Source organism: Sceloporus occidentalis, unplaced genomic scaffold, assembly GCF_023333645.1.
Source record: "Sceloporus occidentalis isolate IW3139 unplaced genomic scaffold, rSceOcc1.0.p SCAF_30, whole genome shotgun sequence".
Taxonomy (NCBI): domain Eukaryota; kingdom Metazoa; phylum Chordata; class Lepidosauria; order Squamata; family Phrynosomatidae; genus Sceloporus; species Sceloporus occidentalis.
This window is the reverse complement of record NW_028317010.1, coordinates 8,969,982-8,986,639: the sequence shown is the minus strand read 5'-3', so window position 1 is coordinate 8,986,639 and position 16,658 is coordinate 8,969,982. Positions and strand designations below refer to the sequence as shown.

Here is a 16,658-nt window from a genome sequence, read left to right as displayed (position 1 = left end):
ATCTTTAACAAAGTGGCAATAAAGGGACATTTCTCTCCCAAATGTATACCCTAAAAAGATGAAAAATCAAACCAATGTAACATAAATCTAATGTTCAAAAATGTTCAAAAACTATTTGGTATTTCACAACTGCATTAAAATCAAGACAGACTGTAACGGCATTACTAAATCTAATGGCACTGTGATGGTAACCAGGGCTGCAAGGAAAAAACCCTGGTAACCATCGTTGGTTATCCCTTTTCCAGGGTTTCAAGGAAGCTCAGCTGCTTGCTGCCCACTGCCTGCTGCTATGTGTAAGCTATTTAACTTTATTGAGTCTTTAAAAACAAGTAGATAATAATCCAAAAGGTGGATTGAGACAAGACAATCAATAATAATAATAATGAAGGGTTTCACAAAAGCACCAATAAACATTAGTGGTCATGTGGCCAATAGGGGAGACTCACTTCTTTAAACTAAAATATTGTTTTACTAATGAAAAAAAAATCTGCGCATTTTCATTGCTCTTGTTATTAATGTAAACTATTTCAGTAACATTGTTACAGAAGTCGTCCATACTAAAAACAGTATTTGCATTTGTACTCTGCTTAGAATAATTGTTCAAAAATCAGTTGGAAAACTTTAAAGACTTTTAAATGTGGTGCAGATCATGTGACTTTGTACCCTCCATGCTCCTGACCCTAAGGGTACTGTCAAACAGAGCACATGATGTCATATGATTCCTTAGAAAATCATTCTTATATGTATACATAAAAGTATAACCGTGATTATGATTGTATTTATATTATGACTTTATAATGTATGTGAAAAATCTGTATGTCCTATATACAACATCTCGAGTATGGAAGATATCACGTAACCAAAAAGCCCTTAACTGCACAGAAGCTGAATATATGTGTATAACCATTATCTTTTTTTATAATTGAAGACAGTAAACATTGAGGTATATGCAAAAAGTATAACAATTTCACTATAATATCTTATGATAACAACAATAAAGCCAAAACTATAAAAAGGCACAAACCGCTAAGAATTACTAAAGATACTGTAATTTTATTAGTTTCCATATGAGAAAAGCTGATGCCTGGGGGCAGTTTTAAAATGGGTCTAGGTTGGAAAGACGATAATGGCACTATGCATAAAATTAAGTTTATTAGGCTGTGAACAATCCATATACTTAATGTTCTATTTTTTCAAAATGATAGGTGGTTTAACTTTGACCTGAACCCTTTTTATGACAAACTGCTGAATACTTGAGTTGTCTTTTATCTTAGGCTGTCATTATCTTAATACAAGGGGATACATCTCTATAATATCCACTTCACCTTTCCTGAATAATTTATTGCATGAGGTTTTTTAACTGACATCTCAGACCTCTTTAAGAATGTAGACGTTAAATCATGGCCATGTTTTATATAATTTATTCAACATATATACACCCAAAATGAATAAATTCTTGAAATCACATGAGCATAGCTTTACATTGTTGTAAGCACAAAATATCAGGTTGTTGAAAACTTGTTTCTGTTTATAAATAATGGTGCTGTTCCACCTACTTTAACAATTTATAACTAAATACAGCATTAATAACATAATCACTAGTACTATTACAATTTTTCTGGGAATGCTTAATTGTCGGGCCCAGATAGGTTGCTACAGAAAAAGCTCCCAAGTTCTCAATAAATAATAAAATATACAAATCTTATCAGGTCTATTTGCATTTCACAACGAAGGCAAAACTATTAGAGAGCGGAATTCAGTAATGATCCATCAGTCACGCTAATACGGCATGGGTACGTTTATGTGTCGACTAAAATAAACTCTATTTAAAAGCATGGAATGTTTTTGCTCTTTATACTCTCATCTGCAGTTATTGTAGCAGTATAGCTGAATTACTACACAAAGTAACAAAAATAATAGAATTTTTCTGGCAATAAAAATAATGAATTGCTTTAGACCAAAAAGCCTTTAAAAGCATGTCATACTAACGTTGCCATGAAACATAAATTTTATCAGCCTTAAATTAACACTTAGGGAGTATATTATTGACTTTAATATAAATAAGTGCCTTAATGTCTTACTATAACTCCTTTACATGTTTCAGTACAGTATACTGTAAAATTATTACTCATTATCCCAACTAGTGTTTATTCGGCTTTTACCAATGCACACGCCTACCATTCTCCCATCACCATGCGTAAATTATTTTCTAATTTCTGTGTATATTCAGTGGTTCTGCCATTCTCATTTACTGAATGTATCTTGTCTGGTGCTACAAAAAAAATAGAAAATCTAGCATCTTAATTTTATTTGAAATAGATATTGAAATAGATGGTGTGCATAAGATGTATCTGGAGATTGCAAACGCAGTAACTGTTCAGTGTCTTTGATGTTGTCAGGAACCACTTTTTCACTGCCTGAACCATGGCTTTTTCATACCTGTGGTATAGAAATCTGCTACCACTAGTGGCCACCCTCCGCCCTCTGGAGCACTCAGAACTCAATTACTGGGATCAGGTGTGCCTTGTTACCTGGGTTGAGCCCTAGTCAATACATCCAGCTGGGCCTTGTTACCTGGATTACCCTGCCTTTATGAACCTGCCCTGCCCTTCAGTCAGGGCCTTTGTATTGAAGTCTATGGACCTTCCTGCTGTGGCTCTGCACCTGTACTGTTCCTGGTTCCCTGCTTTGTGTCCTGATCAAGTGGACTCCCTGCCTTTGTGTCCTTCCAAGTGGACTCCCTGCTTTGTGTCCTTCCAAGTGGACTCCCTGCTTTGTGTCCTTCCAAGTGGACTCCCTGCTTTGTGTCCTTCCAAGTGGACTCCCTGCTTTGTGTCCTTCCAAGTGGACTCCCTGCTTTGTGTCCTTCCAAGTGGACTCCCTGCTTTGTGTCCTTCCAAGTGGACTCCCTGCTTTGTGTCCTTCCAAGTGGACTCCCTGCTTTGTGTCCTTCCAAGCGGGCTGTGTGCCTTTCGTACCCTTCCAAGCGGGCTGTGTGCCTTTCGTACCCTTCCAAGCGGGCTGTGTGCCTTTCGTACCCTTCCAAGCGGGCTGTGTGCCTTTCGTACCCTTCCAAGCGGGCTGTGTGCCTTTCGTACCCTTCCAAGCGGGCTGTGTGCCTTTCGTACCCTTCCAAGCGGGCTGTGTGCCTTTCGTACCCTTCCAAGCGGGCTGTGTGCCTTTCGTACCCTTCCAAGCGGGCTGTGTGCCTTTCGTACCCTTCCAAGCGGGCTGTGTGCCTTTCGTGCCATCCGTATGAGTAGTGTATTACATGTCTCTGAATCCGGAGGTGTTGTATAGATCTCAGTTGCTGTATTAAACAAGAACTGAACATGCTTACATCATCATGACTACATAATGTATGGCCAATGACCACATTTCAGACTGGTGTGTTTCTTTTATTTTACATATATGAATTAATAGTAATGAATTGATAAGGTTAAAAAAGGCATACATTCATACAATTCAACCTTTCAAGATATCCCTAACTGCACTGGTCCACAAAAAACACATAACAATTTAGCTCAGCGGGGAGAAAAGAACTATTTTAGGACTCCATGGGCAGTCAATAATCTTTGCATCAACAACTTTTAAATTACTATGCGTACCTTTAAAAAAGTTTCTTGGCAATAAGAAATTCATAAAAGCATCCAAGGAACATGCAGTCACTACTTCCATAGGTAAGGCATGGTATTGAATGGTGGTTAGATATTTTTTGCTGGACCTTTACCAACTAAAAAACACATTTTGAACCATCAGATTTTAACATTTATATTATTTTATATTTTTGCCACAAAATGTGTATGACGTTTCTAACCCAGTCCATATTTTAATACCTGGAAACAGGTAGCCTTTTTCATGGCAACAGGACAACATAGACTTGACCTTGTTCTTCAAGATTACAGCACCATATGACATATAAAACCATGGAAAAATGTTAGTTATGAAAGATTTGTAACGAACCAGAGTCCTATTCTGCTAAATGATTAAAAACTAAGGGTCAACAGATGCTTAACAGGAGTTCATTCTTGCATGGAAGCAGCAGCTGGCTGGAATCTAATTAGACACAAAGCTTGTGATAACTGCATCATTAACTAATTGATTGCTACACGTTTGCATGAAAAGATTACTTAACATAGCATATGTTATCGCAGGTATTTTTTTTACCTAGCAAGTTGCTTAGAACAATGCAATTAAAGGTTGCTCCATATCATAACATCACAAAGGCTTTAATACATACCCACCATGTGTACCCTCCATATGTTTGACATTGCATGTTTTATTTAAAATTGCCATGGATTTAACAAATATTACCAAAATTTAGCTAGCATTACCCATTCTTCAATAAAGCTGTTTTTGTACATATAAAATACAAAAAAAGAATAGTTGGATTTTTGTCTAAATTTTATATTGCTAAAGCCTTCAAATTGTTGGCCAGAACATTAACTATTGTTTGTTTGTATGTTTTAATAACATAACATCTAGAGAGTGTCATTTTGTTGTCATATCAAACTAAACTATAATATTGTACTTTATATTTGTAATGTAGAAGTGTAATTCTAAAAGCAGTCCTGTAATGGTGTAAAATGCAACGTAAGATGCACCCTTTGAAACCCTGAGGGACTCCACAAATCAATCAATCTTTACATTTGTTATGACAAAATATCAATGTTTCCATCACATATCAAAACAGGCTTTTATCAACCTATGTACACATGCTATATTGATTTTTCCTCAAAGAAATAAAGAAATCAATATTCAAAGTATATATGGATAATGCTAAAAACGAATGTAAAAAAATATAAACTGACAGACTATAACCCCATATCTACCGCTTACTTATACTATCGCTAAAATGTATGCAGTCGTTTAGCTGTTCTCGTGAAAAACAAGGACATTTCTTGCTGTAACATTATTCCAAAACAGTTTTCTTATGATCAGTTAGCCTTTTAAAATAAAACTTGGATTAGCGAACACAACATGCCATTGGAAAACAGGAGTGATGATTGCTGATAAAGGATCTCTGTATGCTTATTAAGATATTCCATTAAAAATCAGCTGTTTCCAGCTAAGGTTGTCCTTTACACAGGGCTGACCCTATCTATAGGAAAGGAAGGTGCTGGCCTAGGGGGCAGATCAGTTGGGGCGCCTCCTCTGTGGCGAACTGGACTGATATTCAAAAAATCACTTAAGGTATGTAAGAAATAATGTGCTTCACACCAGTCACTCCATAATGTGACTATAAACTGTGCCTTCTACTAGTTCAAAAAATATATATTTTTTTAATTGTCTGTGGTTTGTTTTTTTATTTTCTGAATTAATCGTTTAACAGATGATCAAGTAACATGTCCTTTAAAATAATTGGTGTCCTGGGTAGATGACCTTCTGTTCATCTTTTGTGGGCAGTGGAGAGCCTATTCTAGTAGGCGAGATAATTAGCTATCTAGAGCACAGGCCCTCAATGAAGTTATTGACACAAAGTGGTGGGTGGCTACACTTCCTTTGCCTCTTTGGGTATCCCTATGGCTCAGGATCAAACGCTACATATGGTTACTACCTACAGGGGCGTTAACTTTATTGGAGGCCTATGCTCTAATAGTTAACCATTGTTCTGCCGTGCTTTGGCCAAAGCTTTCTTAGATTCGCCAATTTTCAGCTATGGTCCAACAAAAATGTTTATTTTTATATGTGTGACATGATTATGCAGGAGCACATTTTTTAAACTCTAGGCTTCCGGCTTTTAATTAGTTGCCCGAGGAAACAGAGTGCTTATATAAACCAAGGATGATTAGATTTGCATTTTTGTAACTAATAACTTCTGTCTTTTCTCTGCATGCCTGCTAAACAATCAATTCCACATTCTTTGTATCTGGAAAAATATTTTCCCTTTAAAAGACTAGTACGGTGCTCAAAATATAGAAATATACAGTATATGTTGAAGTTCAGAAAGACTCTTGAGAATATCATGGAAGGTAATAAGGTTTCTTGTTCATTTAATAATGGATAGCTGATACCAGCCTAATGGGTCCCTAAACAGTGCTATATAACAAAGCAGGTGACATGCTATTATCTTTGTTGATTGATATTTTGTCTTATTACACCCTTGACTGCACACAAAATGCAGTAATTTTATTGTAATAATGCCTGTAAAAATTCAATTAATATTATAAGATGTTTTAAAAGCAGATAGAGTATCTTTGGAAGGCTTAATTGATTTTTCCTAACTCATGCAATATGCTTCAGTGTTCAACAAGACCAGTATTGTTGGTTCTGGCCTGAGCTAATGAGGGGATATTTTAGGCACTTGCTTCAATGAAAGAACATTTTTATCATGAAATAATGCAACAAACTACCAGCTATTTAGAGTAGTTAAAATATATCTTGACTTTGCACTTAGTATATTACAAATTGGAACAATGTATATAAAAAATCTTAGCAATGAGGAATTTTTTTTAGTACTTTGTGAATTGTTATAGTTTTAATGCATTGACTTATAAACACTTTGCAAACCTAAATAATTATATTAGCATTAATGATGGGATCCTTACAGAAGACAGAGGGCACTACAATATAGCTGCAAGATAAGGTCTATCATTAAATTAAATGCTGTTTTGGTATTTAGTATTTTAGCTGCCACAAGAGAAAACTTTTTGCCTGAAACTAAGATAACAATGTGGTATTCCTGTATCAGAACATGTACTGGTTTTAGGCTAGGTTTCCATTTGGGTTTTTGTCCTGCGTTATTTTCTTGATGAAAAATGCCAAGAAAACTGCCACTGCATTTCCCTGCGTTTTGGTGTTTTTTCTGGAGCTTTTTCTGGCATTTTAGCCTTTCTGTGGAAATTGCTTTTTTTACCTTAGGCAGTTTTTCCAGCCTTTACACGTTAGAATTGTCACCCAGCTAAAGGGATTAGGATAAATGGCAAGTATCTGCCCCCTCCTGATGTCATTTCCTTGGCAGAGTTCTACTTAAACACGCCCCGGCAGACCCTTTTGTCTCTTTTCTGTGGTTTGTAAGGCATGCTTTATTCCGAATGTCTGCTCCTCTAGGAAGATTGGCCCCAAATGATGGTGCAAATTGTTTGCTGTTGCTTTTGGCAGGCAGGATCCAGTTGGGTATGTTTGTTTGTAATGGCATGTTTGTTCCAAATGGTGTAGAATTCAATATGAACTTTGTTTTGTGTGAAACTGTTTGTTTCCAGCCTATTTCTAGTAGGCAGGGCCGGCCCGACAATGGAGCCGAGTGGGGCAACCGCTCCAGGCGGCACTTTTGAAGGGGGCGGCACTTTGCCGCCCCAAGCCCCCTTTGCCGCCCCAAGCCCCCCAAGCCCTTCCGGCACTCAGCATTACAAGCCGGCACCGAGACCGAACAGGGAGACTCGCCGCAGGACTGCTGAAAGGTAAGTACAAGGGGGGGGGAAGGGTAGGTAATGGGGGGGGCGGCAAGGAAGGGTAAATAAGGGGGGGGGGCGGAATTTTAAAATTCGCCCCAGGCGGCATTTTGCCTTGGGCCGGCCCTGCTCGTAGGACACACAGATACTGGGTCCATCCTCTGCATTGTAACTGTGGAAAAAAAACGCCATAAAAAACGCCAAGGCAAAACCCACATGGCTTTTTCATGGCGTTTTTTCTCTCCCATAGACTTCTATTGGAGAAAAACGTAAGATTTCCTTGCAAAAAACGCCAGAGTGTCAACATGCTGCGATTTTGAAAAACTGCCACAGAACCCAAAAAAGCAGTAAAACGCCACAGAGGACTGAAAAAACGCCAAACAGAAAAACGCCAAGTGGATATGGCATTGTGCGATTTCCTATTGAAGAACAGCTAACATCTGGCTGCAGTGTTTTTTCACAAAAAAAACGCCATGTGGCTGAATTGGCGTTATTATGGGCGTTTTTAGCGAAAAAAACCCAAGTGGAAACCTAGCCTTAAACTGTGTTTTTCACTTGCTTGGTCAGAAATGCTTTTGACTTGATAAAGGGAGGACTCCTGAAAGCTTGTTTATTATTTTAAATACTGTTAGTCCAATAAAAAAGGTATTACAAGATTCTGCAACATTCTGGGGGGGGGGTTTGCATTCTTACAAAAAAAGTAATAAAGTTGAACCAAATTTTTAAGAAATAAATAATACTAATTATGTAATGTTTATGGGTTAAGGTCTAATTGATGCTGATTTTGTATAGCTTTGATTATGAATGTAATGTTTCATAAAGTTCATTAGCCACATAAGGTATAAGTAGCAGTCTGAATGTCAAATACTGTATATTGTTATTAAAACAATAACTGCTTTGCTGAAATCAGGTAAATAGCGTGGTGAGGTTGTTTAAGTGGTATTGAACACATTCCACTATAATATAAATACAATATGATATAAGCCCAAGTTTCAAATAATATAACTTGAGAAGAGGTCCCAATGGAGGGTGCACTTTAAAGTGAAAGTCTAACAGAAAAACATATATTTTTCTCATCAAAAATAAAATACAGTGCTGTATACGATAATGCAGTTTGACATTGACAAAAACCCGGTTTTATCTCATTAAAAATGTTCCATTAACATTTATGGGAAGACCTACAAGCTGCTCTTGTTGTCAGTCATATCATATTTGGGGTGACTTTGCCTGCTCAAGCACCACACTGATTGTCACTTTATGGCAATGCTAATGAACTCCTTCCCTCTATTTCATAAGTCAGAGTGTCTGTCTGGGTGATTAACACTCAGCCATTCTTAAAAGGAAAAGAGCACAATGCTTTTAAAAAAAAAAAGATTAGTTGAGTTGATGTAAAAAAGGAACTGTCTGTACATAATTAATATTTAAAAAATTACTGATATTCAACTGGAAAATGAGAAATATTACCTTAATGACCAAATCAAATTTCTGGTGTAGATCTCTACTAATCGGTTTGAGGAGAGTAAGAACTGCAGTAGTGCTGTTCATATAGAAATATTCAGCATAATCCTCAGGGGTGCCTAGATGAAAAAAAAAATACATTATGTAATGAACATCTAATTGACAGAGAACAAAAAAACAACTATTTTTATAGCAATGAACTGAATAGATTACATTTCCCCTGTTCAATTCAGAAAAAAGTACCTGATTTTAGCACATTGATAATAAAGAATACAGCAGAGATGTATCACAAGTTAATATGACCAGGGACTGGCTTTATTTTATGTGATACTGACAGCTCAATACTTTTTTTCTGATTTTAATAACTTATCAAATAACTTAGTTCATAATAGGGTGTTATACAGAGCTATATACAATTCATGACTTACACAAGTGTGCGACAAGCATCATAGTGAGGGATCAAACATTAAATATTTAAAGAAGTGTCTCTGAACATTCTAAGAAAATGAACGAATCTACAGCATTCAAGAACTGACATCATTATTAATAAATGAAACAGTATAAAAACAAGCTAGCAACATACATTTTATCAATAGCTATTTAATTAAACAAGTGTTTCAAACTATTGTAAGCAAAGGTATATGGCCCATCTAGTCTGCTCATTAGTTCTGCTTCAAATGACCTTACCTACTCTGCCAACCGCTTCCCTTTTCATTACTTGCAGCTCTCCTTCTCTAGCGTTCTCTTCTTCCTTTTGTTTTTCATCTTTTTGTTCTTCTCGCTTCTGTCTTCCATCTTTTTTTCCCTCCGTTCAGTGTTGTGTTGAATTCTACCCCATCTGACCTGGTTTGTCCTGACCTTGCTTTCGGATTCTGACTTGGCTCTTGTTCCTGGGATGTTCTGGTTCTTACTCAGCTTGCCTGACCATGTGTGCCCTGCCTAAGGGCTCCCTGCTGTTAGTCCAGTGTCCTGCTGTAAGTCCAGTGCTTAGTCTGTGGGCTTCCAGCCATGTTCCTGTGGCTGCCAGAGTGCTTTAGCGGGGTTCCAGTATATGTGGGATATTTAGCTGCAGTACCTCATTTGTGGACTTTCCTAGCTCACTGTACCCAGTCTGCTCCAAGGTCCCCTAACGAACGTCTGCTCAAAAGTCCCTATCTGAAATCTGCTCAAAGGTCCTCTATCCAAAGTCTGCTCAAAGGTCCCCTATCCAAAGTTTGCTCATGTAACTACGGGGTACTTACCTTCCGTCCCCCCGAACCGCCGTTCTACTGAAGCCCCTCGTTGCCTGTAGCCGCTGGCAGGTTTCCTGAACGCAGACTGCATGGACTCTGGCTCTGTACACACGTGCGCCACCGTGTGGCCTCTTATAGACACTACACTTATGCGTTCCAAGCCTCCGTTTCATGCGGGGCGAGAAATACAATTAGTATGCCTATTTAAACCTGGCTGTTGCACTAGTTCATTGCCTGTGATAGTGCCTTGTGCATGCTTATTAAATACCTCGTGATTTTGGCTTCTGACCTTGGCTTGTTTTTGACGTTCCTGTCTATCTCCTGTGTTTGACCCGGCTTGTTTTTGATTATCCTGTCCTCGCCTACTCCTGACCTCGGCTCCGTATAACGACTACTCTTTTGCCTGCTGCAACCAGTATACTGCTCTGCTCCTGTACCGGTGAATGATACCAAGTTCTTGCACTGCTGGTCCTCTAGCCGTGACAGCTCAAAGGTCCCCTATCCAAAGTCTGCTCAAAGGTCCCCTATACAAAGTCTGTATCCCGTCTGTTCCACGGTCTGCTTTCTGAAGTCCATATCCTGCTGTGGTGCATCTGCCTCTGTGCCTTTATCACCCCAGTCCTGTTTCACCTAATATGCCAGCACCAATATAGGCAGAGCCCCTGGTATCTCCTGCAACTGGGCCCCTACCAAGCCAGCTTTGCTTAGTCCTGACAGATGAAGGTGCGGAAGAAGAAGCAGAAGTGCACAGCAGAAGCGGAAGTTACAGCAGAGAAGGTAGGGAAACATTCAGAGAGCATGAGCAATAGTGTGAATAAGAATGAAAGGATGAGTGAATGTGGATTCATGAATTTTGAACAAAAATTCAGAGCTCTTTGCTTCATTTTCGTTGTGGGGGTGTGGCTTTGTTTTCGGGGCTTCGTAGAAATCGCCAAATTTACCAAAGTTCAGTACATTTGCAATTCATTCGAATCTGAATGCACAAGTCCAGTTTCTATCAAATTCCTTGTTCTCTCTACTCTGAGCTATACATGTTGCGATCTACACCATGCTTGTTGCGTAGGAATGTGTTTGTGGAACCTCCTCACCACTACATTCATTAGCAGCATTGCAATTCTAATAATATGTTAGAGGAACTTAAGGAACCATACAAATAAAAGTAAATTAGAAAAAAACAACAATATGCTTTAAATCTAATAACTAGTCTAAAATATGTTTACACTATTAAATATGTTGCTACAGTGGTACATAAATTAAGTCACACTATAGGTTACATAGATCTATATTACAGATTCTGTGGTCTTAAGGCTGACGTTTCATGTATTCTGTTATACAAAGTTGCATGTGAATGTTCAATGCATCCTGACTATTTATAATCTTGTACTTGCACATGCACCCTGCTTGTAAAAAAGTACACATGATAAAAAAAAATTGAAGACCGATTTCTTTAGACTTTAAGGTACTGCATAATGCATCAGATGCACAGATATGACTGCCTAATTTGAGAAAAAGCCTATCTCGGATGAAAAGAAATCACGTACTGCAGACTGCAGACTGAAGTACCATGTATCAAAAATGATTGAAAACTATGCTTTATTCTAATTTTAAATAACTTTCAGTACATTTTGTCTCAGTGATTAGTATGTACTTATATATTAAATAATACATGTTCATGTCAATCATTCACTTGGTTATCTAAATGAATGTCTTCTTCATAGATATATTTAGTTTAAAAATTGTATTACAAGAAAAATGAAGAATTAGAAGATATTGTACACTGCTCACAGCTGAAACAAATATGCACATTGGTAGATTATTTAAGTTAAATTTCTCATTGCTTAATACAAACTAGACTGGATTTGTACGATTTGCAAATGTAATGAAAAATTGCATATTACATAAATTTGTATGAATCTTCTTCGTGCTCTCTGAATGTCTACCTACCTTCTCAGCCAACTCTGCCAACATCACATCTCAGCTTCTTCTCTAGCATTTTCTTCATATTCTTATTTTTCAGTCTTCTTTCTTCATCCACATGTCCGCAGACAAGACCTCCCGTGAAATTCCACAAAAATGGCAGAGCTTCCAGTGACATAATCTCCACGAATGGAAGATGTCACTGGATGCACCTCCATTTTGTGGAAGTTCACCAGCAGGTCATGTCCGTGAAGATGCAGCCAAAAGAAAGAAGACGGAAGACAAAAGAGAGAAGAACAAGAATGTGAACAGGATGCTAGAGAAGAAGCGGGGCTGTGAGATACAGAAATGGTCCCCAGTGAAGGTAGGAAGACATTCAGAATGTGAGAAAGAGAGTGAATGAGAGTGTAAAAGAAATTTAAATCCCCCAAAAATGGGTGGAAAAAAGAATGCGTTGTCTGAAAATGAACAGGCCGAAAACAAACTTGTTTTTGACCCATTTGCGCATGTCTATTAAATACTTATTTTGGTATAGCTTTATGTCATATATGCAAAAAGAAATGCTGTAAAACTATTTTCAAGATAATGAGTTAGTTTGAAAAAATATTTTTGCTACATTCAAATCTATTTAATAAAAAGTATCCTGGCTAAGTTACTTTGCTCTAGGGAGCATGGCACAAATAAAAAAAAATGTAATCTGGAAAATGAAGAGACATATACATAACAAACCGATTTAATATTAAAAATAATATTAATGCTACAATTACCCTAAAACCAATTTCCTCTATTAAAAATATAAATGCTTATTTTAGTATACAGATTTAAGCTCCTAATTATTTATATGCTAAAGAAAAACATTTCATATTCATAATTGCTTATTGTGCATTGGTCTCTTATATAAAGTATGCATTTTCTAATCCTAGAGGTCTTATGATAGTTGAACACTTCAACTTCCTGATATTATTATACATTATGGATATACCCAAAGTACTTTGTAAATAACAGCAGGAGAGGTAGAAGAAATGCATGGTCTAGTGTTGTTAAAAAAAAAAGACTTAAAGGGGACAAAAACATAAATGGATTCAGCAATAAACACCATCCATATTGCTTTTAATATTATTACTTTTTATTTAATGTTCGGCTTTTTATATTTTTAAATGCATCATTCACCAAAGGCATAACCTTTAAACCTTAAAAAAATAAATTTCCTTAATTTCTCATTATGTTGCATCAGAATCCTACTACTACAAGGGAATTTTTGAAACAAGTTAGGGCTTCATGCCAGTATTTTGCCATAACTGGAAACGTTATGAAAACTGGAAAAATATCTAACAATACCTGCAAAAGCCACATGGGGTTAAGTCGCAAGGTATAATTTTCAAAGCTGAAAGGCAGCCTTGATTCTAGTAAGGTTGCAGATGAAAAATATCACCAGAAGAGGGTTAGAATTATTAGTCTAGTATTCTACGGTATTAAAATAAATAACTGGAAATTGATTTTGTCTGGGGCGAATACCTCCCCATACAAAACCGGGACTTGGCTGCATCATGATACATTTTTATCAAAGCTTTTGGAGAACAGTGAAACAAAAACTGTAACTTAACCTAGATCCTTAAGACCCTTAACAGTTAGGTTTTTCCAGTATTTCCTCTTACCAGAACAGGCAGTTCAATTGATCACTCTAACTGATTGATCCACCATATTAATTAAGAAGCATCATATTTATTCTTGTGGACATAAGGAAAACAATACACTCACTTGATCTGCCACTTCAGCGTGACCATAAAAACTTGTGTGTGGCCGGACATATCCAGCCCTCAGATTCGCTTACGTCATCAGGTAGCTGCTGGACTAAAAGTGTCAAGGGTGCCTCGACATGGCCAGTTCATGCCTTGAGACCACAACATACTTTTTGACAAACATTTTGAGTTTGCTATTCTCAAGAAGCATTTGTTGATGAGAACTATGCCTCATAAAAAAGACCTACAATCAAGAATTGGAGCAACATCTTAAAATTTTAATTAGCTTAAGAAAGATTGTATTCAAATCTAGGTAAGAAAATTAGCGATATTAAAGCTTTGCTTTCTTTTTTTTCTATAGGCGTTAAAGACATTTTAGAGCCTAAATTTCATAAAATGACATATGAATGCTTTCTCTCAGTGGGGACATGATACTTATGTGAGAGCATCTAGGCCTAACTCCTTCTTCGCTGATAATAAAAACAATTCCCTTGATTTTGTTTGCTTTATTTTGATAAGCACTTTATAACAAGATGTGTTAATAGCACAAACTAAATATAATCTCATTTCCATCCTGAAAATCAGCAATTGCATATTTCTCTGAAGTGTCACAAAGTGGAAACAAGGGAATCATCTTGTAAGGGATATTTGTCACATTCTTACCAATATTCAGAATATGCCTTTATTTTCTATTTGGATTGCAAAACCTACAAGATACATCTTTCGTTCCATGTGTTGCTTTAGAGATTAGGAGCATTATGTTCCTTCTATATTTGGTGTTTTATTCATAAAAGGATTTGGTATGGGTAATACTGTAATGGTAAAGAGTAATTACTTTTTTTTATGTTTGTATGTATGTATAAAAGTAACACACAAAAAGTACTAACCAATGAGGATGGAAAATACGATACCAGGTCGCTCAGAGACAGGAATATCCCGATCTTGATCCACAGCTTGAATAGGTGGTGTGACATTGATTGGATTTACTCTTGCCTAAAGGATAATTATAAAAAATGGATATAATATTAAAATTTGTATAGTTGTTATTCTACATTATACATTTTGTTGCAAGATAATTCATAGATTATTTAGTAATTCTACAACTTTTATGTTTCTTTCCATACCTAGAAAGAAAAGCTCTTACATAATGTTATCCTAGGAATAAAGACAATATAGCAGGTAAAGAGATAACTACATATTCAATATATAAAAGCTTAACATCCACATCAGCAAATCTCACATTATAATGTAAAATTATTTTTAATTTTTGCATGGCTGCGCTCTAGAATGATAGCACTGAAACACCACAACTTGGAGTTTATTCACTAAAGCGAGAGTTAATAAGAACATTTGCAGCACAGTTATGTTTCAATTTCTCTATACATTATAAAGGCCCAAGGCCAGTGAACTTCAATGGCCTTATATAATGTTTAGTAAATTAGCCACCTTTGTTCAAAATCTAAAGCATTGAACTATACATTATACAGGCCCTGTTAATTCCATCATGTTGGAGAGACCTGCTGAGGCACGTGTGCAGGTTGCACGGCACCCTGGCGCCAGAGAGTGGAGGGGAGGGAGGGGCGCAGAGTGGTTGCTCATGAAAGAGTGCCGGGACAAGTCCTCTGAGTGGAACCCGGGTGCTGGGGCAAGTCATGTAGATGCATTCTAGGTGCTGGGCAAGTCCTGTGGATGCAATCTTGGTGACACCACTGCTGTAAGTCCTATGAGTGAATTCTGGGTACTGGGCAAGTCCTAGGAGTGCAATCTGGGTACTGCACCAAGTCCTGTGGATGCAACCTGGGTGCTGGGGGAAGTCCTGTGCATGTAACCTGGGTGCTACTGCAAGTCCTATGAGCAAAATATGGGTACTGGGCAAGTCATGTGGATGCAATCTAGGTGTTGGCAAGTCCTGTGAATGAAATCTGTTTGACATTGCTGCTGCAACTACTATTAGTGATGAAGAATTTCTCTAAATACATATTCACTGCAGTAACAAATTGCTGGGATGTCTGTTTAATACCGGACACAAGCCATCCCAATTAATGATAGATTCCAGCTAAAGACTGGAATGTCTTCTGCTAAAACATTGCAATATTCAACTTATGTTTGCACAAAACAAAGTTTCCATCTTCTGCAAGCAGTGACTGTGATAACAATATACAGAGTAAGCAATATCCAGGGAATTTGAACTTCAGGGCAGTTAATATAGGCAATTTATTATTTGGGCTGTAATCTCACACATAACACATCAATAAGAAAAGGTGTTTGAAAAACAGCTCAGAGGTAAAACAAAGAGTGGCCTCATAGCTATATATTGGTATCATAAAGTTCAATCTCTCACTGTGTTTGCTCAGGCTCCTAAGCTTTGTCAATCTTTTTTAAATTTTCAGGTTTTGCCATGTCGCTGGTTGTAGGTGGTTTGGTTAAATGGAGTTTAAATTAAAGTATAGCTAACAGCAAGCAGTATCTTATCCTTTCGTTGTCAAAACAGGTCTGCTGCTGATATATATATATATTTTTCCAGAAGCTCGTTTGTCTTTGATAGGGGCAGTTATGCGTTTTATTTTGTCTTTATCAAGGACCTGTAAAGCAAAGTCAGGTTTACTGCAAAACCCAGTGGGTTTCTGCTCAAGATACTCTACTACCATTACAGAGGAAGAAAATCCACATAGTTGATTAATCCAGCCCACGGGCAATCTTGAATTAAAATCTCCACTGCACAAACTGTGGATTAGTGCTTTCATTGAAAATATGGGGTGGGACTATATGAAACTCTTTAGGAAGAGTGCACCGCAGAATCTACATTTTGGTCTCCTAGGGTCTTCCTCCTCAAAAGGAGGCACAATCTTTTTCTCTTTCCAACCAAGCCGAAACAAAGAAGAAAACTACTGAACTGACAAAAAAAACTGCCCATCTCTAAA

At 37.2% G+C, this 16,658-nt stretch overlaps 1 protein-coding gene across 1 annotated transcript in view; it reads right to left on the bottom strand.

The window, feature by feature from the left end:
- LOC149299017 (protocadherin-15-like) overlaps nucleotides 1-16,658 on the bottom strand; it is a 426,255-nt gene that overhangs the window by 222,718 nt on the left and 186,879 nt on the right. Inside the window, exons 13-14 of the mRNA XM_089486827.1 lie at nucleotides 14,625-14,730; nucleotides 8,856-8,968 (exon numbers count right to left, since the gene is read on the bottom strand). Of these exons, the coding sequence (XP_089342953.1) occupies nucleotides 8,856-8,968; nucleotides 14,625-14,730 (219 nt within the window). The remainder of the gene's footprint in view (nucleotides 1-8,855; nucleotides 8,969-14,624; nucleotides 14,731-16,658) is intronic.